The following is a 21122-nucleotide window of genomic DNA, read 5'->3' as shown; positions in this document are numbered from 1 at the left end:
CTTACCCCCTGGCTCAGAAACCCATGCGCCCCATACAATCACTTCCTCTTGGGTGTCGGTGAAGACTGTCCAAGCCCAAGACAAGAAGCAATCTTGAAGAAGACATCCGTGTTGTCGTACACACCCGCAAACGTCTCCTGGCAGGGCCCCATAGCGAAGACGGGCACATCAGTCAGGGAATGGACACCTGACGAAGATGACGTCGGGATGGTACCCGGAACGAAGAAACCATCCTCGCCATCTTCGGGGTTCGCAACGTATCCGTCCTCACCGCTCACCGCCACCCGACGGGGGCTCTCGTGCAGCTGGTAATTCTCATTCCGATCCGGGTTGGCACCGAACGCAGGCGCAATAGCGTACCGCGGGCTCCAGTTGGACGGGAAGTTAGGACCAGTACCGTACTCGATACCGTCTGGCCGGGAAACGGTATACTGTGACAAGCCAGACCGCTCATAGATGCCAATCGCGTCGCGCTTCTTGCGGTCCGTGTCCTGTGCGGCGAGGTACTTCGTATCAGCGACGCCAAAGACGTCGAAGCCGTGACCGTGGTCGGCCGTCACTACGATGAGCGTGTTCTCGAGCTCCCCTGCCTCGCTGAGCTTCTTCACCGTCGCGCGGATCGTGTCGTCGAATTCGAGGAGGTCGCCCAGGGCTCTGTCGTAGTCTAGCGCGTGCATCTGCTTATCGATCGAGGCGCCCTCGGACATGAGGAAGAAGCCCGTGTCGTTGCTGCGCTCGAGGAGGATATCGACGGCCTTGAGAGTCATGTCTTTCAGGCCTGGGAGATCGAGCGGCGCGGAGCCGTCTCCGGAGGGGTGGGTCTTGAGTGCGGCGATGTTGTCTTTGAAGATCTTCCTGTCGAGCCAGACGGGCAGGTGGGAGGTGGAAAAGACGCCGAGGGCTGGGGAATCGATGGGTGCTTCGCGAAGAGACGTGGCGTTCCAGCTTACGGAGTAGCCTTGCTTGCGAAATTCTTCGTAGTAGTCCTTGCTCTCGTACGAGGTTGCCCCGGGGAGGAAAGTCGAGGCACCGCCGCCGAAGTAGACGTCTGGGCCGGGGTGGCTGCTCCAAGAGTAGTTCGTCATGCCATTGAGGGCTTGATCGATGAGAGAGCCGGCGTTGGATCGAGATCTGCTGTGACCGGTCAATGCTGCTGGAGTGGCATCGTCGAGAGCAGCAGTTGTCACGGCGCCCCAAGCGGATCCCTATGAGGTGTCAGCTACCAAAAGAGAATCCGGATGCGTGAAATACGGCTTACCCATACGCGAACTACCATCTCTACAATCGTCTCGACCTTGGGGTCGTCAAAGTCATCTGCCGATGAGTCGGAGTACACACTACAATACGATTAACACTTGGTTTCTTTCGCAAAGACCTTGGTTCATGAACTCACCCCATGGAGTCCGATGTGCCTTTATGGCCAGAGTATAGCGCGGACGCAGAGTTGGCGCTGTCAGTGATGAAGCTGTCGACGGAATGTGTCTACTCTCAGTTTAGCATTTGATCACGGTTCATCTCGCCTTTTTCCCTCCGCCAACGCAACTCACCATCTGGTGCCCCAAGATAGGGAACTGATCCATCTGCATCCTCGACTGATACTTACCATTCACGCTCTTGTGACCCAACAAGCGTGCAGCCGTAATCATGTTCGTCGTCATACCGTCCCCAATGAACAAAATCACATTCTTGGCCTTCTTCTCCTCAGCAAGAGGACGAACCAGCCACTCCGCCAGGGTCTTCTTCGTGCCGTTGTAATATTTCAACTCAACCGTGTAGTTCCCCGGCTCGTACAGTGACAAGTGACGGTAAGCCTTGGACGCCACATTCACCACAGACTTATTCCCCGCATCCTGCGCAAACAGATCCTCATACCACGAGAACGTCCACGTCTCCAGCTCAGGCTCCTTCTCGATCCCAAAGAAATCGACGACAGACTTGCCCTCGGGCTCGCTATTGCTCGCAATCGTGAGGGTGAACTCCGGGTCCGGCACGCCGTCGTTGAAGGCCTCGGTCCCGTTAACCGGCGCGTGGATCTCGACGCGGATGTCAAAGTTTTGGCCGGGGAGGAAATGGGCTTGGTCGGGCGGGAAAACGCATCCGAGGTCTGGGCAGGCGCCGAGGCGTTGGAAGGTTTGGGCGAGGGTGGCCAAGGGCGCGGACGCCAAGAGGACCAGGGCGAGGGCAGAGGCGGACATCGTGGAATGCTACGGAGCACAGTCCACGAGGCAAAGGGCCAAGACCGGATGACACTTGGGGTGAAGGTTGAATTGGCAATGGAGGCACATCTTTACGGAGGGGCGGGAGTTGTGGTGATATACACGAGCCAAGACATCGTGGGTGGTCGTTTTAAACCTCCTCTTTCACGATCAAGCGTCTAACTCAACATAGAAGGTCCAAGTACTTGCCGCGTAAAGTTCTTCCCACATTCCCGGGGCCGGCATGGAAGGACTTTGGGGAAGGGAAGAGCGTCAGCGGGGAGCCCGGCTCACTCATCACATTCACAGCAGCAAGAAAACCGAACTTATCACGAGGATTGAGATCGGCGTTGTCCGAAGAAGTGCTGACCGACCTCCCACGAGGTGGGGGAAGCCAAGCATCGATGGCAGAAGTGTTCTTGGCTTGCAGCTTCACTGCTGCGTACCCCGCTTCATTGTCGATTTCCCCTCACAGGCTAACGATAAGCACGCGACCTGTTTCCTGGTCTGTCGGGGCCATTTGTGAGGGATCGGAGGTGATGTTGTAGAGTTGGCTGGTGTTGTTGGTGGTGAGTGGAGGTTGAACGCGCGGGGAATGTGATGCTTCCTTGCGCCGAGCTCGAAGATTCCCGGAATGGACTCTCGCAGGTAACAACGTTGGAGAAACGAATGCGGTGCAACTCATCCGCGCACGATGACATGTTGGGAAATACGTAACAATTGGGTAAATATGCCCGAAAGAATAAGATATAGCGAAGTAAGAAGCGAGAAGCCATGCTTTACTTTCAATTCTGTGCTCAAAGGGCCCATAACACACGTCGAAACTCAATTCCTGGCGTCCCACGTGCTCACAGCTTTGGGGAAAAACAACAGTTTCACAGGCTGATGGCTGGGAGACTTCACACAGCTGAAAACCTTGAAGTGCCAAGAAGGGGTTCTTCGCAGCGATAACGCTATGCCCTGATTCATGCTCAACGTCCGCGATGCCAAGAAGAGCGCCGTTTGCCAAGCCTCTGATATTTCTTATCCTGTGAATTCAACAAATAGCGCAATCAAAATTATTCGTTTTCCTTCCGTACGATGCGCAACCCGTAAGTTACCGAGGGAGCGGAACGTCCGGACTTGAGAGGTAAGCAAAGAATGTGATAGGACGGAAGGCCGCTCGATGCCAGGAGCACAATGACAAACGGCCTACTTGAACGTTGCAAATGTGTCTTCTGTGACAAACCCAACCATGGTCTTCAACCCAGTCCTCGCAGCATCCAAACAATCTCTCGCCAATGCCCCTTCGCCCAGTGCGGTGTAGGCCTCGGCCGACCATTTCAAAGCCCTTATGACCTCAAACGTCGTCACCGCCTGCGTGTCCTTATACATCCACAGCCTCCCCTCTCTCACCGGGTCGACGAAGCCAAAGTTGCGGAAAACCTCACTACTCCACTTGACGACCTTCTTCCATTGCTTCCTGGTGTGCCATACTTCCATGAGCCACATCGTCGGCCAGACGAGCATGAGGCGCGGTAATGAAAGGTCATCGTAGACCTCTTTCTCATGAAGACCAGAGAGCTTGTTTGCTAACTTCTCGACCTGTCGAATCATCGCGTCGGGGTAGAACTTGGTTGGACGCTTTCTCCTGATGAGGGCCTCGATCTCTGCAAGAACAGTATTCCTCTTCTGGTGCTGCTCCGTCGAGGACCCGGATTCACCGGCACAGAGGGCGCAGCTACAGACGAAACCCCAGCTGCGGCGGAATTGCGGCATTCGATGGAGGTACGCCGCCTTAGGAGGCAGGTAAATATGTGTAATCTCAGTGCCGGCAGGAATATCCACAGTAGCCGTGGCGATGAGCATGTCTCCGATGAAGGACCTGTTAGCAGTGGGAAGGCACGCGTGGTTGGCATAGGCCGAATACACCCAGAGCCCGCGCGACATGCCCTGCTTCCACATGTTCCATTCTGAATTCGCGGCCTGCGCCGACACCTGGGCGCCACTGAAGCAATTCTTGCGGCGGATAGACTCGAGAAGGAAGACATCGATGACTGGTCTGCCGTCGACAAGTGTGCCTTCTTGGCCGGTGCGCTTGTAGGACCCTCCGTGGAGGTCTAGAACCTTCTTGTGAATTGTTGGGTTATCTGTGCACATCTCCACGAGCTGGGCGTATGCTGCAGCTGCGTTGTGTTCTGGATTGAATTCGTTAGGAACACTTGTTGCTCTCTCTGCGAATACCATCTCCCCGGCCTTGATGTTTTCTGTGGCGAAGAGGCCGCGCCCGTGGTGTGGTGAGTCTCTGACTTGGGTGCGTGACAAAAAGCTTGCTCTGTCGATGTGGATGTTCTTGGAAGTGACACTCGCTGTCATATCTGCGAGATTGTAGTTGCCTTTTTCTTCCTCGAGTCTTGCTTCGCATCTTTCGTATTCCTTCCGGATGTTGGCTGCCTCGGGTTTGAGTGCTAGAGCCGAGTCGAAGTGTAGCTTGCTAATCTGGAAATCCGTGAGTTGGTAAGCCGCCTTGCCCGCAATGAAATGCGACTTCCAGTCTGAGGATGCCCCTCTCGAGGAGAGAGCGTCTGATAGTGCGCCGTCATAACAATTAAGGGTAAGATTGATCCCCGCTCGTTTCAATAGAACATCAATCAGGAAGGAGGTGTCTTTCTCTGAGGCCAATTCTAGAGCCCTGGTGTAACTACAAAACTCGCATAAGCCCGTATTCAATTGGAAGAAAGGGTGGTTCATCTCACTTCGCCACTGCTAAAGGGAGATTCTTGGAGATAAAGGCTCGATCCCCAGCGGCCTTCCAGTCAGCGGCAGTCTCGAACTCTGGCACCGCCCTGAAAAGCTCTGGGATGAGCGCATCGTCTGGGCCTGGTCGAAGAAGCACAATATCTGAGGGGTGGTCAACACAAAGCATGAAGTCGTTGTCGCCGCTGAAACGATAATATGGTTCTTTCACGAGAACCATTGAGCCTTCCGGGATAGACTGCAAAATTGTAGAGTTGCCCTGATTGTAAAGAGCCATCTTATCAACGCTGCCATGTTGATCTTCGACGACGGTAATAGTCCCGGCTCCTGGGTAGGGCTGAACGATTGTCCTGAGGAGGAGGTACTTTTCCTCGTGATGATTCTCTACCAAAAGCTCGTCAAGGCGCATCTGGACATGGGTAAGCGGATGCGATTCTGGCCGAATTGCCTCATGTCTGAGAGAACTACGTACCGGTGTGAGATCCGCCACAGACTTGACAGACGGCGGATATGACAGTGCCAACACGACCTTCTTTACCATTCGCGGCCCTGTTTGCTGCCCAGACTTTTGTTGCTGCTCAACATAGTTATTGTGCGTGCTGACGAGCACCTCTCTCGATGTGCGCGTTGGAGGAGGCTTTCCAGAGTGAGCCTCGGCCTTCTGCAAAAACTCCAGAGAGACATCGGGATCAACATCGGTGAGAATTTCTTCAACGCCAATTTGGAGGTTAAAATCGATGGTGTTGAGTGTTGGGTGCGTGGGTTTTGACGTATCGGTGTTGCCATCTACGTCCCCATTGTGCGTTTGTTCTAAGCCCATGGTAGATATAGACGAGTTTCAGAATACTGAGGGTTTGCCTGTTGAGCTAGGTAGACTACAATCCTTTTGAGGACCTTAGTAATTATTTCTTGAAGAGTCGTAGGCTCATGCGGTTTGAGAGAAGATATGCCGGATAAGAGCATGAGAAGGACAAGTCTGACTGAAACAGACCCTCATCAGTCTCGAATGCAGACAGAATCAGCCTTAAATGTATTGGTAGGAACCTAGATCCCAGGGGATACACTCACAAGCTGCTTTCTGATTTAGGTGTCATCTTGACGGGCTCCGTTGGTCTCTGTTACCAATTGGGCCCGGCAATGCGGGAGCAAGCGCGATATGTCTTGGATACCGGACTCGATTCAGGCAAAGGCTTATTATGGCACCAATGACAGACGGCCCCATAGCGTCTGGACTCGGTTTGCAGTTCCGGATACGCATGGTTTTCGGAGGGTGTGAGTCCGCATTTTCCCCAACATCATGGGTACGAATGGATAAGCGAGCCCAGATCTCGTTTGGAACCGCCTGCACCCTATTGGTAGTCAATAAAGCAAGCCAGGCCTTTCATTGGTAAATGCCTCTTTGAGTGAGCCGCAATGCAGAAATCAACTGTGCCTTATTGCCTGACGGATCGTGCCCGGGGAACGAATCAATTACAGAGAAAATATTTCATTCAATCCCTTGACCTATCGTTGAGGGAATCTAGACACAAACGACACGATCAGCTTGTACAGTTGCAACATATTGGCAGCCACGATTTCTCGGCTCCACGCTTCCATATCGTCTCACACCAGTCTCGCCAAAGTATTTTCATGGCGCGCGGCAGACCCGTACCCACATGTTCGCACATCGTACGCCCACTGTTTCGAGAATACTCTCACAAGTATCGCACCTTCCATTAGAGAGAAAGCATCCGACGCGGATCGAGAATCTGTCCAACGTTCTTCTGCACTGCCTTAAAGCGCATATAGCCGCAGGATTCGCTTTCGAGGTGGTTGATGACCGCGGCGAGGGTGGTATACTCGCGACCGCAACGACGGTTCGGGCAGTGGTAGAGTTTCTGTTGATGAACGGGAGAGTTGAGATGCTGGTTGAGACCACTCAAAGACGAGAAGGCACGGTGACAGAGATAACACTCGTAAGCATCGATGTGTTCATTGTATGTTCGGTCGGTGGCGGTGTAGGTAGGAGATGCGTGCCACTGTAAAAGCTTCTTGCAGATGACTCCGTTGGGGTCGCGGGCGCGCACGGCCTGGTAGAGCTTATCGCGGTCCAGAGGGGCGTTGGGACAGGCACCCCGCTCAAGATGGTGGATAAGACCAGTTGCAGTGTTGCTTGTCTGCTTGCAGAAGGGGCACTGGATATCGCCGGTGCTGCGATGAACCCTAGAGTTCAAGTGCTAATCATGATGAGTTATGCTGTTGAAGACGAGAATGGATGAGATTGACTGACCTGCCGGATGTTGTTTTGGTTGTTAAAATAGCGGTCGCAAAGACCGCAGTAGTTGTGTTTCTCGGCCTCGTGGTCGCGGAGATCCTGCTCGTCGGAATACCGATCGTTACAATCGTTGCATTCATAGCTGGGGCGGCTATGATATTGGGGTGTATGTTCATAACCCCAATGGCCCAGTGCATCCATGTGTTGCTGGACTGCATGCTCGCTGCCAAAGCCGCGATTGCAGGTGTTGCACTCCCAGTAGTTGTACATCGCGATGCTGTCTCTGTTTACGACAACAAGGTACTCGACGTGTCTCTGTCTAGGTACCAGGAGAATTCGCGAAAGTTCGTCGGATCGGTGGAAGAATAGCTGTGAAGCTGGAGGTGAGTGATATCGATGAGCGATGTCGGAGATTATGGAAGGCTTGGGCTCGTCCTATCAGGGAAAGCACTCGCTTGGGACGGGGAAAAGAAGTGAGAGATTAGAGTAGTGCGCGCTGGTGAATTGAAGGAATGAACAAGGTGCTTTCTGCGTGAAGAAGTTGTAAAGTTGTGACGGGTTGACGTGTACTGAGGCGGGGAGGTTGGGTCGGAAGGGGAGATGCGCCCGTATGTCTGAGGTCAGGTAATTAGTGCAGGAAGGAGCCGAAGTGAGGTGGGAAGGTGCGGACCGAGCGACCTTGGACCCTGAGGAAGGTGCGATACACTGGCGACTGCCGTGACTCCTTCACGTTATGACTTTCTATTCTTGGGGTTTACCTAAGCAAAAGATACTTTATCTCGTGATGCAGGGGTTATTACGGCCCCCGATGCCACACTACTTTGTGAGGTGCTGTCAATGTGTGTACGACACAGGGAAGAAGCTCACAGAAGCCAACTACTTTCAGGGTTAAAAGGACGAATCACTGACATCTGCCTCCTAGCTAGGGGTATGCTCCCTGCGTGATATATATACAAGCTGCTCCTTTGTTGCTTGTGTCCCTCTTGCTAGCTCTTACTAGCACCCTTCCGGAGGAGTCCTGACCGCTAAGCCCAAGCCATCGCCTTTCTAACACCTCATCTAGTTCTTCAGGCTCAACCTCGAGCAACTCATTATCTGCCCCGTCCAGGACGGATCTGCCGGCTCTATCCTCATAGAGTTGAGCCACGGGAGGATGCCCCTTCAGAGTCACCTCTCTGCAATTTGATCTTGCCTTCTTGCCTGGCTTCTTCCGTGCTGACCGTGGCAGTATCCCACTTCTAGTTCGTCAGTCCCTCCAGTGCTTCGAGGATTGTTCGCTGTGAGATTGTAAAAGCGAAAAGCCTGACATATCGGTTTTTTGTCTCCTCGGGATGCTTGAAGACTGCAGCGATTGGCTTGCCGATCCTTCCAATGCTCATAGCTGTGAAGGACTCGTTGCCTGAGTTGTAAATCGTGACTGAGTGGTTCTTGAGGTCGAAGCCGAAATTGGGAAACAAGGCCATAGACTGAGACTTCCGTTAGGCACTGGAATCTCGTGAAAACAACATCGTACAATGCTCACCCGGTTTAGAAGAGAACCATTCCAGAATGAGGTCCAAGTGAACTTGTCGTCTTCTTTGGCCTTCTCCTCCAGAAGCGCGTGTGCTTGTGCCTTTTTCCTCAGGATAGCGCGGTACTCCGGGACGTCGTTGGGCCCTTTGGGAGTTCCAAAGTCGCTTGGGTTGAACGTCTTGACGCCGACCTTCGCAGTAGCATTGATCACATCAACCTGCCTGTCAGATACAGTATGGCCCAGGACACATAGCACGGCGTCTTGTCCTGTCAACGCTTGGTGTAGCGATTGTGTACTGGAGTCGGTGATGGCTATCTTCACCTGCGGTGGGAACGACTTTCAGTCAATTGAGTACCTAAGTGATAACCGCCATCTCAAAGTCGGCTTCTAGTACTGTTGTAAAAAGGTATTTGGAAGAGGACTTACGCCGAACACCGCAACTGTATTGATTGACGACATTGTTTGATGGCTTATGCTGGCCATTCCTTTGTCCCAAGTTTCGGTAAGTACAATGAGCAGAGATTAGATGTAAGACGAATCTGGGCCATCTTTTACAGTCGTAGGGGCTGAGCTGATTCTTAAACGCACTGCAGGAAACAACTGCCAGAACAGATAAGAGATTTAACGTTACTAGATTCCCTATCCTGAATCGAGAACAGATTGATTTCTCAGCAGATATTTTAACAGACAGTGTTGCAACACACTTTCGTGGTCCTGGGTGAACTTTATTTCTGGGCAGAAAGGAACTAAACCTGCGGACATATCTTTGCCGCCGGAGTAGCCCGTCCGTACGGATTCTATTTCGGACATGGAACGCCATTGTCCGTCTGCGGATGCCGTGTCCTTGACCAGATCCTCGCGCAAAGCCGATACCTGATTCGTAAGCCATAAATTTGCTGCAATAACGTTTCTTCCTCGTCTTCGCAGGTTACAGCATGCAACTGTTGACTGATCTCATATCTTTCTGTTGTTGACTGCTTTGTCAACAATGCTGGTCAAGAACCATAGCATCGGTGATCTTTCGCGGAAGAAGCGTTTAACCGATTACGAAGGTACAATGCTGTCATTTCTCTAGGACTTAATACCTTTAGTAACTATCACTGGGAACAAGACTTTATAAGAGGTGAAGCTGATTTTCCATTTGTGAGACTTTAGTTGTGCTGCCTGTAGGAAACCAACTCAGTGCATAAAGTGAAAAAGCCACACTAGCCCACAATGAGGCATGTTCCAAAATATAAGGAAGCTTGAGGTTGGTGGCGGGCTCTGCCAGCGCCACAAACAATTAAAATCTTTGTGGTAATTGTTAGGTAGTTGCTTCGCATGTAGTGCCCACAGGCTCAACAGCGTCACTGCAAGTGAAATCCTGATACGGAAAACGCCTTGCTGAATCTCAGTGATACAGATCGAATTATTCGAGCAAAGAGCGAAATTTGAACACCGACCATTGTAGACTGGGCATTTCTTGCAGTAAGCTTAATCGATACCTGATCTACTTACACATATGCCTGGCGAGACCCAGAGACTTCGCGCTGAATGAAGCATGGTTTGAAGTATTAGACTGTGTATGTATCGGGAGAAGTGTTATACTTGAGTAAGTACATTTGTAGAGGTATATTTGATCAACAACAATCACTTCTCAAATTTGGCAAAGCGAGGGAATTTTATCCATGGTTCAAAGTTTATTTTAGAATTCTATTAGATGTAGTGCAATCTCGATAATCGCCAGTACCCAATAACTCCGTAGACGTATGCCGTATCATTGTCTTATTCTGCGGTGTGCGGTGACGATGAAATCTGCCGTAGCACATAGATATGCGATAGCACTCTCAGTGTCAACACTAGAGTTGTCATCCTTCAACGACGGTAGGTGTCGAGTCTGAAGGGTACACCGTAATAATCCGGCAAGGCACAAGTCGACTTTGGCTCAAGTGCAAAGCAACTGACAGATCGTGGTCTGTCCGGCTCACTGGCAAGACAGAAAAGTCGCTTGTATCCGCCGTTGTTGGTGATGCTTAAGGCAGGAATGGTAAGAGACATGTCGCCAGGCGGCACTGTTGCGGTGTACTTTTTCGAGGCGCTGTCGAAGTTGACCGCTGCGCTATATTCTTTGTCTTTATCGGTGGTAATCGTGTCCGATTGGCATCGCGATTGTGCAACGGCAGCCAAGGGGAGGCTGAGGAGGAGGCCCAGGGTTGAGATAGTAGAGATATGCATTTTGGTTTGTCTGTAGAGTCTCGAGTAATGATGGGTAAGAGTTGACTGTAGCTGATTTGAGTGAGTCTTGTCAACTTCTCGTGAGTTATAAGTCGTCACTTGTCTAAATACTGATTCATCTTCCGCAACGGCTCCACATGTTCATGACATTGTTGTACAACGGCAGTGTAGCCCCTGAGGTGTTTGGACTAATATGACTTGAACTCTATGTTGATTAAAGTTCCTCGAAACGACGTTGATCAACACAGCGCACTGACGGCGTTCCCGGAACAAAATTCGACTGCCCACCAGCCGAACCAGAAAATCCATGATCAATGCCATTGGGACGAGTCATGGTGCCCACTGCGTATGTCAACGACTTGAACACTTCACGGCCCGCGGCATTCCGAAGTCATACAGGGGAGTCTTGGATCGCATCCGCCTCATTTAAATCGGGAGTGGGTACACCGGGTCGAGCGGCGGGCAGTTCACACGAGTCCTGGGAACACCGCTCGGTCATTATATTGTCGCACTAGAACGACTCCTTGAATCACATTTCGCAACTCGCAACTCGCAACTCGCAGCACAATCAGTAGTTAGTGAGCACTGAAGCGTTGCATGGTTAGCATCGTTTCAGCGGATGGCTGCATCAAAGACTTGTTATACCTTCAGCCCTGAAGATGTCTAGGTTTCTGGAACCAGGAGTTCGGTAGGTGGGAATATTTGCCGAGGCCCAGCCTCAACCAATTCAATCGTGTGATGAAAAATTTGCTGCTTAGTTGAGCAAATTACTTTACACGTCGGCGCGTCAATTGGTTCCACCAAAGCATCTTTTTGGCTGACACGTCTATTTTTGCTGGGAAGGGCGATTGGCGGGTGAGAAACCAAACTCTAGAAGCGGGTTGAACTCGCAACTGCATCTGTTAGAATTTCAATCTAGTCACCGGGAATTGTCGGCCGATGAGCCGTGATTCCCATGTTCGATGTCTCTCCGGACGTTTCCGGACACCGGGAGGCTCGAATACCTACACGACTAAAATGTCATTAAACGCTGCAGATCGATCGGATCGGTAGTACTTCTAGAACCCACGCATGGTCACGACACCAAACATGTCCGGATGAACCCAGCCACCATCGGTCGACATGTGGCTTCTGTCCCGCATCCGGAACCGAAAGTGGAGACAAAGGTTCCGGCTCCCGAGGAAAGCTCGCCCGGGGCGGTATGAACGCAAAGGCCTTTGCAATGTCTTGCATGCGGTCTTTCATGGTTTTCGTTCGAGATTGGTCATATTGTTCTTTTCTTCCAGTCTCCAGGAACGTGAGAGGGAAACGCTGGTGGCGATTGTCTATCCTGAGGACTGCTCAGAGGCGTCGAATGCTTCGAGCCTTGAGAGATCAAACGGGCCAACCGATGAAGGAATGTTGTTCTTCCTACCCATGGAGCTCACATACAGTTGCATCCCCCTGAGTTTTTAATCAACCCCTGTGGCTTGATGGCACTAGGTACCTCGCTTAGCCCATTGGCTTACGCTATATTCAGTCGGCTTTCTCGCAGTCTCTGAGTAGCTATGATGGAATGGCACACACTCGCGTCAACTGTGTCATTCGCACAGGCAGCCAGGCATTGCCTGTGGCGTTGATAAAGATGCGTCCTGGGCGCGGATTGCTGCCTCCGCCTTTTAGCCGTCCCCCATCACCCTATAGGAATCTGTTCCTTCCATCCGTTGTCAGGCGTAGCGATGACGGTCTACGATTGCCATGATTGGGTCTTCCCCAAGCGACGGCACTGGTGTCAAACGCGATCCCTCATCCGGTGGCCGCGAAGACAAAAACGCATCCGTGCGTGGGCCCAGATCGACAGGCTAGATCCCCTCTAGCGAGCAGCAAGACGAACAATGAAATATCAAGCCACGACGAGCCTGGCCTTGCAAGAGGGCTGATGCTTCGATGCGGCCCCTGCATCTGCCGTGGTGCCCTCGATGCGAGCTTGGGAACGTAGCCCCTTCAATGGTTGAAGAGCTGGACAAATGGCGAGCTGTGGCGTTGGTCCGTCATACATGCTTCTCCTCCTGTTGATCGCAGGAAACGTTCTTTAAATCATCCTTCTCTACCTTGTGTCTTGGCCTTGTTCCTGGATCCCTTGCTGTCAACGATTGTTGGTGGGAGGGACCCTGAAAGCTTCCGTCTCGTTCAACTTCCATTCGGACAGAGCCCTCCATTATGCATTCGCTTCGCGTGGTCTCTGTTCTGTTGGTAAGCCTTGGCGGCCTTGGGGTGGCTGCCAAGTCACTCAGCTTGGAAGGCATTCCCAGTTGCGCTGTAAGTCACGATTCCACATCACGAGTCTGCCAAGGACTCATCTGGCTGACTATCATTCACCCTAGATCACTTGCATGGTTAAAGCCCTTCCCTCGACAACCTGCTCACCCACGGATCAAGCGTGCCTCTGCGTCGATTCCAAGTTCAACGCCGCGGTGCAGCCCTGTATTCAATCAACATGCACGATACAAGAGAGCCTGGGTGAGTCCGGGCGGAAATACATTTGTTCGTCAACGTGGCGAAGCTGACGGCGTAGTAGTCGTTACCAATGCAACATGGTCGAATTGTGGCTTCCCGTACAGTGACCAAACTTCCAACATTCATTTGATCAGTGGAGTCGTTACTGCCATCGGCATCATCTTCATCATGATGAGGATGGCTACCAAAATTGCAAAGCTCTCTGCCTGGGGCGCAGATGACACTGTGATTATCGTTGCTTTTGTGAGTGACTATCGTCCTCTCCTTGATTTTCTAGCTCTCTAATTGCCCCATAGGCGTTGTTCATTGGTTTCTTTGTGGAATTGTTCTATTGTGAGTTCGTCGCCATCAGAGAGAGTCATTGGGTGCTTGGGAATTAACACCACATTTTCAGTCGTGAAGGCAGGACTTGGCAAAGACATTTGGACTTTACATGACTACGAGATTACCTATTTTCTCAAGGTAAGTACGACCAACTTCTCGGACTGCGTTTTACAGCGTACTAAGCATGTCACAGCTCCTCTTTGTTCTCGAGTTCTTCTACATCATCGGCCTAGGCGTCGTTAAAGCGTCCATCCTCTTCTTCTTCTTGAAGATCTTCCCCAACCGAGGTTTCCGCCGCATCTTGTGGCTCATGCAGATCCTCAACATGCTCGTGGTGCTATCCTACGTGGTTCTATGCTTCGCGCAATGCCAGCCGTTCTCGCATTTCTGGAATGGATGGGATGGTACGCACGAAGGCCACTGCGTCGACTTAAACAGGATCGGATTGAGCCACGTCTCACTCAACATCACTCTCGATATCATCCTGCTTATTTTGCCGATCACTCAGATCTACAAGCTTCAGCTTAACAGGAAGAAGAAGATTGGTGTCATGGCTATGTTCTTGGTCGGTGTCTTGTAAGTTCGACCCCTGCATGCCACCCCCATTGTGCATCGTCGACTAACACTAGTTGAAGCCTCACTATCGTCAGCATCCTGCGTATCAAGACACTCATCGCATTCGCAACCTCGCTCAACACTACCGCTGACTCAGTGGCTGTCGTTCTCTGGGCCTACGTAGAGCTTGGGGTTGGCATTGTGGTCGCGTGTATGCCCAACGTTTGGCAACTGCTAAAGACTTTGCCGTCTAAGGTGATTCAGTTGTCGACGACGCTTGCTTCCAACATGAGTCACTCAGGCACTCGCACTCGGCCCAGTTCTCAAATCTTCCTCGACAAGCGGAGTCCGACCAAGCAGTCGTTCACAGAGAGCTCATCGATTCAGGTTGCTTCGGCATCGTCACCATCAGTCTCAATTCATTGAGATTGTTCTTTACTGCTGAACAGGGTACTAGATGCTGCCATGTTCTGAAATTCACGTTGAAAATTTTTTGTGTTCAGAAGTAATTTAACGGTGGCACATATTGATGCTTGGACACGATATCCGGCAAGGACGTGGCGTAGCTTGCCTGTGATCAATAGGCCAAGACAAATCTCTTCATGGTACTGTGTTCACAACTTCACCATTGCAAGAAAATATGAGCGATGGTGTGAAGTGTGCTTGTTGCCAGTACAAGCACATGTGATGTCCGCCCCGCGTCGTCACTTCAAATATCACATGAAGTGACATGGGTCTTGGACGTTCCATCAGATGTTGAAGAAGCTCTGTCTGTGTTGCGTCGTCGACGTTAAAGTGGACCAGGGATGAGTGCTAAAAGTCCCATATGAAGTGCTGGCGACATGTCCGCGCACTTAGTTGCGTGCCTTACCACCCTAAATCATGTGTTGGGCAGAATCGATTGTCCAATCATCAAGTCCAATTGAAAGTTCATCAGCTCGTAATATCTATCCACGTGTATTGATGTTCATCGAGTCAGGGATGTGGGAGTCATCTCATCGCGATGCTGCATTAGCGACCGGGATGAGATCATGCAGTGAACCCAATTGATCGCCGGTAGCCCCGTGCCGTGAGTCAACCAGCTCGTTGGGTTTCTCTAAGACGAATGGAATGAATGGAACAAGAACTTGCTTGGTAGTATTCGAGACCACCTTTCAGTTTCACCAGTTCATCTATGTAGTGTGAATCATCTGCCATGCTGTGAACCATTCGCTGGGGTTATCTTATTGTGGTCTCTTCAGAACCCAACTTGTCAAGGCACGCAAACTTTGGAGGCAAACCTCCGCGCTGATGACTGCCCCTGGTCTCGGCTACCCACTGCCCACCGTAGCCACTGATAGCCGCCTTGCCAATTTTCGGACTTCGTTGGGAACAAGTGTTTCAGGAGCTTCTAGAAACAAGGCAAGAAACATGCGGCATGAGATCCATCGCCTCTTCTAGTCCATGTGCGAGTCTTAGGAAAGGCAGGCATGTACCAGGGCAATGGGAAGTTGAAGCACTACGCAACATCTCACGTCGTGTCACTTGTCAGCCTGCCAGGTAACACAGCACGCGCTGCGCCCTCATCATCGCCAAGCATGACTCACTTCTCATCAGCCACTTAGTCCCCAATCAGCGGCCGTTGCAACCCACCATCAGGACCCTTGAACATCCCCAAGTTGGACTAATACTAAGCTTTCGGGAGCGTTCTGCAGGCCGGCTACAGGGATGAGCGAAGGCGCCCACGCGTTACAGCCTACGCCAGGCCCAACTCACCCGTCGGAGGCCAACATTATCAGTTTCGCCTCACAACATCGAGGTAATCTGTCTAGATGTACTTATATCTCTGCTGTTCATCGACATTGCATCTGTCTCATACTACAACCATCATCTTCGACCGGTCTCAAGTCACCGCGCGCACCTTTGCGTCAGACCCCTTGTCGACTTGCTCTACCTCTTTTCTACGCCCTTCCTAGGACACATCTCCCTTCCGGTCCTAACTTACACCACCCGCCACACGCAAACTCCAACCAGAAACAGCCCCCGTATATAAAGCCACCTTCTGCCCAGCATGGGTCTAAGACTTCACAGCAGTAGCAGCGATGCCCTAGATCTAGATCTCAGTCAGCGGTACCTGCCCCCCGGCCCCTCGCAGGTCAGCAGGCCGCGCCCCCGCGCCCACTACAACGGCGCCTACTTCCACCCCGACGGCTCCATCGCCTTGCACCGAGAGCTCGCCGATCAGAAGCTTCCTCTCCTCGACCTCGTCCTCACCGCAAACCACCAGAAACGGGCCCGTCAGCGCCGACAGACACGTCGGGGCCAGACTCACCGCTCTACACGGCAATGGCGCACTGACGAGGCGGCCGAGGGCCGCAACCTGGCCTCTAGTGGCCACAAACTCCCGGGCGAGCACCGTCGGACGCCGTCCCTGGAGAGACAAGATGCCTTCCGGGATCCTCGCACAACGAAAGCCCGGCTCTACCCGGAAGACGCCCCCGACATCGAAGAGCTGTATCGGCTGGGTCTTCTCTACGACGATGAGCATATCCGTGGTCCTGCTTTCGGTCTCGATATCATTAATCACCATTCAGAGCCTGAGTACACCATGCGTCCTGCCAAGCGGGCGCGCAAGTCCAAACCCCAGCAGATCTCATACGACGATGATGTGCAGCTCGCCCTCGACCTATCTCTAGCCGAACTCGGCCGAGATGAATCTTTCGCGCAATTTCTTTGCTCCCCAGAACTAGACGAGCTCCCTTCGGGCGATGAGTCCGACAGCAGCAGCACGTATAGCGCACGACTCGCGCCCCTGCAGTTCGTTTCCGAGCTCTTGGGGTCGCCAGATTATTTTAGCGATAACACGCCTGAGCTGACAACGGATTCCGCCTCTGATTCTTCTATTTCTTTCAATTATTCTTCTGATGAGGGACCAACCTCCGCGGAAACCCGTGGAACTTTGACGACAGGGACCAAATTTGATAAAATTACTGCCCAGAAGCTTGATAGTCCCTGGACGATGTCGGGTGACGGCTCGTAGCAAGTCCCCAAGGATCCCCGCGCGCCACTCGGAACTCGACTGCGATTTCCTTGGCAAAGCGCTCGTGCCCCCGGAGTGGACTAGCCCTCATTTAGCCCGGCATCACCGGGATCGATGCACGTGGGTTGGTTCCAGGTTTCTGCATTCTGTTACAATTCAGGAGTTATGGTAGGACAGCTGTGTGCTCGTGTAAAAAGGACACTGAGCTCGCTGTCTTTGATCTTTTCATTTTTTGTCTGTATCTTTCCACCGCACAGCATAGTTCAGCCACTTGTCGATTCTGAATAAAATCAAATTTTCAACCCTTACCTCTTGCAGTGACTCCTTCTATGCCCCCCACTTCAATGAGTGGATTTTGACAGACGTGCCCCTATTCCCGTATACAGCTTTCACACCAAACACTCATAAGCCTACTCAACCCACGCCACGGTATTCAGAACTCAGCAGAAAAGGAGAGTAAGGTTCCGGGGTAATAATTACTCAGCACGTAGGATGATAATGAAGCTCGGGGTATCTATAGACACCGAGTTTCAAAGACGATACTCAACTAAGCTCTGCGGAATTACGGGGGCGATTCGAGACCGACGTCACCGTGCGCTGGGCGTGACGCTCGCGATGTAGTAGTCGAGGTCGCCGAAAGCACGAAGGTTTACTCAGGGACCGAATTGACCGAATAATGATCCTAACGCTGGAAGAAATTCTACTGGCGTGTACAATGCCTCAAAAGGCCCATGTCGTCTAGGTATTGCCTATTCGGTGCATGACGAGAGTCATGTAACGTCTTTCCGAGGTTTAGCTAAAAGCTTAGCATAAGTGTAAATATATGAAGCTAGTCCTAATACCCTCTGGTTAACGCTGTCCAGAACTCCGTATTTGACTAAATTTCAGGAGGTAGAAAATTCGTAAAGGCAACCTTGCACAATACAAGTTCAGACACGAGACGACGGCTTCCTTGCGAAAACAAAGATACTTTGCGTATTCTTGGGTACAGGAAAGACCACCACGGCTCTCTTAGCAAAAGACTTGTAAGGATCCTGTTCTATCACAATCGCCGAATACTCGGAGAGCCTCATGAAATCCATCATATAGCCAAAAGTTCTTCAGCAGCGTTGAAAGTTTATTCTATGCAGGGGATCCGAGTACAGTCGGTCTAGAGATGGCTAGAACGTAGTCATGCGGTCGCCATTAGCTTCCACTGGGTCTCTGTAAATGAGCAAGACGACATTTGGTTTTCACAGGCTTCACGAGATTGTCTATGGAGCAACATAGTCAAACTCTAAGAAGTTGCTCTGTCTTTAGGCGAAAATACCCTGTTCCACCAAGCTGTGCGCCTAGCCTCCTCGCTTTCGGGCCCCCGGCAAAAAGACCTATCAACTCCACCCAAGTCTCGAGATAGCTTCAAACTGTAAGTCATGGAGCTGTCCACTTGCATGAGTGAATGTCAGTCATGAAGAACCGCATTTTGTTGATGATTTCCGGCTTCTCCGCCTCAAGTCGAGTATAAAGCATTCCGGAAAGCCATGAGGAATCAACTCTCCTGCCAGACAACTCACCAGCCTTCTCATCCACTCATTCTCAACCACACTCACTCATCATCACTCTTTACAACGACTGTCATTTATTCCATTTATCAAGATGCATTTCCAACTCATCCAATCCGCGGCTCTGTTGGCCGCTATCCTGCCGACGGCCCTCGCAGCCGTTCCCTCTGACTCTTTGGAACGCCGGGCTGAGTGGACCACCACCACTCAGGATATCGAGCTCTCCGAGTTGGGAAACATTGAGTTGTACTCTCAGAATGAGAACCCTGCCAACGTGGTTCAGAGAGAGCTTGAAGCACGAAGCTCCGCGTCTGCCTTTGTCTGCAGAGGTCGTCGCCCCTTGCCCCGCAGCGGCGGAAAGGTATGAACTTGTCATCTCGTACCTACCTGAGTAAGGCTCGTGCTAACATTCAAACAGTGGCTTTACCGTGAAGCCACCTGTGACCGCACCGGCACCGACGTGAACACCTTCAAAGTGAGCATACCTCATCCCGCCCTGGAGGATGCACGCTAACAAGCTTCAGGTCTCCTGCATGGCCGAGAACTCCCACGCCGACATCCTCTACCGCCTCCCCGGCGCTTGTGGCAAGAACCAGTGGTGCGTCGAGTTCCACGGCTACAACGAGATTGGCCAGGGCGCTTGGGACGTCACCTGCGTCGACAAGCCCAACATCCACACCTGGGTCGCCAACACCTTCTCCAACCCGGGCCAAGTCACCACTTGCAGCGCCGGATGGAACAACAATGGCAAGCGTAACCTCAAGGCTACATTCGAAGTCGACGTCATGGATGCTGGTGGAATCAACCGCATCAACCCCAGGGAGGTGTACTACCAGCTTGGTGGCAAGCGGATCGGTGTCTCCCGCAGCGGTGACTCTGAGGTCGGTTCGGGATCTATCATCATCCCCCCTGGTGGATCTATTCAGGCTTGTGTCACTGCGTACTCTGGACAGATCATCAACATGCTTGGTGCTCTTACTTCTCTCGTGTCGCTTTAGACCCGGATCAAGGTGGTCCGGCAACGTCTTCAGATGCTTGAAAATCGTCTGACAGCGTTTGATATCTAATCGGGGTTTATTATGATTGGTAGATCAGCACAGTCATTACCGAATATTTACTTTGGATACGCTTAATTTAGTCAAACAATTTCTATATCTCTACGACTGGTTCAATACATATTGTGGGACAAAATCTTTAAACGTCTGTTCCAAGTACCTCGAGGAAAACGTGAAGGATCCGCGTCAAATGCTGTCTATAGAGCACTGCTTCACAGACGCGTGTAATGTCTGGCGCATACCAGGAAGAGTTCGGGATGATGATTTATTTACATTGAGATATTACTGAAATTTTGATTACAAACAATAGGTACAATTGGAAAGACGCGGCGTTATATGGTAGGACCACCAGTCGCTGTATGCTCAGCCACGGAGCTATGAAAGACTCGCCCAAGCCCATCGCAGGCCCTGCAGACAAGCTACGTGTGGGTAGTTACGTCTTTGGACCACATGTTCCAGAAGTAGACAGGGTATTCAATCATTGCCGCTGCATCGAAGGGCGGCGGGAAGACGGCATCGTCCAACTTGCCATCTCCATCCTTCAACTTGTAGCACTCCTAGTCATTGATCAGTGCGGCGCGGGAGTCACGGATCCAGTGCTTCATGTCTTCGGCTTCACTATCGCTGATGGTGTAATGCTTAAGTTTGCTATCAACACCAATCTCGGCGTAGCCAAGTCCGATGCAGTTCTGACGACTGGTCAGCATCCCATTCGGTGTGAAAAGACGAAGATGGTAGCGGTTTCGCAAACTCACATCATCATACCACATGCGCGCCGCTTTGCTTTCGAAAGCTTCCTGGTTCATGTAAGTGACACCATTCCCCTGGCAAGAGAAGCACAATCAATATTCCAACTCAGTCTGGCAAGATCAAAAACAGGCAGATACATGTACTCACAGTCGGGACAACTTTTTGATCGGCGGACGTGACGAGGAACTTTTACTCTCTCTTGTTTGCTGTCTTCATAGAGCGGATGAGTGCAAACTCTCTCTGACAAATGCGTTAGTAACTTGATGTCTCGTGTATCGCAAGAATAGGGGAAACTTACGAATTTCCCAAAGACGTTGGCTGCAATCGTATCCATCATGTCGCCCATCCACTTAGAACTCAACCACGCACCATCGTCGAAATAGCGTAGAATGTACTCCCGCATGCCCTCTTCGCCAATCATTTGTTTCTAGAAGGACAGTCTTCCATATCGAGCATTACGATGACCGGGA

At 51.6% G+C, this 21122-nt stretch overlaps 9 protein-coding genes across 9 annotated transcripts; 3 read left to right on the top strand and 6 right to left on the bottom strand.

Annotated features, from left to right (window-relative positions):
• Positions 1-38: 38 nt before the first annotated feature.
• CCOS01_12462 (alkaline phosphatase) lies at positions 39-2195 on the bottom strand (the record flags this gene model as incomplete). Its single annotated transcript, XM_060460611.1, has 4 exons — positions 39-1205; positions 1259-1337; positions 1394-1482; positions 1548-2195. 4 exons carry the CDS (start codon positions 2193-2195, stop codon positions 39-41), a joined length of 1983 nt encoding a protein of 660 aa, XP_060308659.1.
• Positions 2196-3386: 1191 nt separating this feature from the next.
• CCOS01_12461 (TPR domain-containing protein) lies at positions 3387-5751 on the bottom strand (the record flags this gene model as incomplete). The annotated part of the gene is made up of 3 exons (XM_060460610.1): positions 3387-4875; positions 4931-5340; positions 5404-5751. The coding sequence occupies 3 exons, from the start codon at positions 5749-5751 to the stop codon at positions 3387-3389; spliced, it is 2247 nt and encodes a 748-aa protein (XP_060308658.1).
• Positions 5752-6646: 895 nt separating this feature from the next.
• On the bottom strand, positions 6647-7455 carry CCOS01_12460 (uncharacterized protein; the record flags this gene model as incomplete). Its single annotated transcript, XM_060460609.1, has 2 exons — positions 6647-7147; positions 7201-7455. The coding sequence occupies 2 exons, from the start codon at positions 7453-7455 to the stop codon at positions 6647-6649; spliced, it is 756 nt and encodes a 251-aa protein (XP_060308657.1).
• A 968-nt stretch (positions 7456-8423) lies between these two features.
• On the bottom strand, positions 8424-9157 carry CCOS01_12459 (uncharacterized protein; the record flags this gene model as incomplete). Its single annotated transcript, XM_060460608.1, has 3 exons — positions 8424-8651; positions 8708-9034; positions 9125-9157. 3 exons carry the CDS (start codon positions 9155-9157, stop codon positions 8424-8426), a joined length of 588 nt encoding a protein of 195 aa, XP_060308656.1.
• Positions 9158-10454: 1297 nt separating this feature from the next.
• CCOS01_12458 (uncharacterized protein) lies at positions 10455-10912 on the bottom strand (the record flags this gene model as incomplete). Its single annotated transcript, XM_060460607.1, has 2 exons — positions 10455-10574; positions 10643-10912. The coding sequence occupies 2 exons, from the start codon at positions 10910-10912 to the stop codon at positions 10455-10457; spliced, it is 390 nt and encodes a 129-aa protein (XP_060308655.1).
• Positions 10913-13111: 2199 nt separating this feature from the next.
• On the top strand, positions 13112-14713 carry CCOS01_12457 (uncharacterized protein; the record flags this gene model as incomplete). Its single annotated transcript, XM_060460606.1, has 7 exons — positions 13112-13210; positions 13276-13411; positions 13470-13651; positions 13705-13741; positions 13803-13870; positions 13926-14308; positions 14368-14713. 7 exons carry the CDS (start codon positions 13112-13114, stop codon positions 14711-14713), a joined length of 1251 nt encoding a protein of 416 aa, XP_060308654.1.
• A 1624-nt stretch (positions 14714-16337) lies between these two features.
• CCOS01_12456 (uncharacterized protein) lies at positions 16338-17306 on the top strand (the record flags this gene model as incomplete). The annotated part of the gene is made up of 1 exon (XM_060460605.1): positions 16338-17306. The coding sequence occupies one exon, from the start codon at positions 16338-16340 to the stop codon at positions 17304-17306; it is 969 nt and encodes a 322-aa protein (XP_060308653.1).
• A 1635-nt stretch (positions 17307-18941) lies between these two features.
• Positions 18942-19845, top strand: CCOS01_12455 (uncharacterized protein; the record flags this gene model as incomplete). Its single annotated transcript, XM_060460604.1, has 3 exons — positions 18942-19208; positions 19266-19322; positions 19372-19845. The coding sequence occupies 3 exons, from the start codon at positions 18942-18944 to the stop codon at positions 19843-19845; spliced, it is 798 nt and encodes a 265-aa protein (XP_060308652.1).
• A 614-nt stretch (positions 19846-20459) lies between these two features.
• On the bottom strand, positions 20460-21073 carry CCOS01_12454 (uncharacterized protein; the record flags this gene model as incomplete). The annotated part of the gene is made up of 3 exons (XM_060460603.1): positions 20460-20591; positions 20658-20726; positions 20951-21073. The coding sequence occupies 3 exons, from the start codon at positions 21071-21073 to the stop codon at positions 20460-20462; spliced, it is 324 nt and encodes a 107-aa protein (XP_060308651.1).
• Between the last annotated feature and the right edge of the window lie 49 nt (positions 21074-21122).

This window comes from Colletotrichum costaricense (genome assembly GCF_030867565.1).
Source record: "Colletotrichum costaricense strain IMI 309622 chromosome Unknown Scaffold_15.1, whole genome shotgun sequence".
Lineage (NCBI taxonomy): Eukaryota > Fungi > Ascomycota > Sordariomycetes > Glomerellales > Glomerellaceae > Colletotrichum > Colletotrichum costaricense.
Note: the sequence above shows the minus strand (reverse complement) of the source record. Positions and strands in the feature narration are given on the sequence as shown.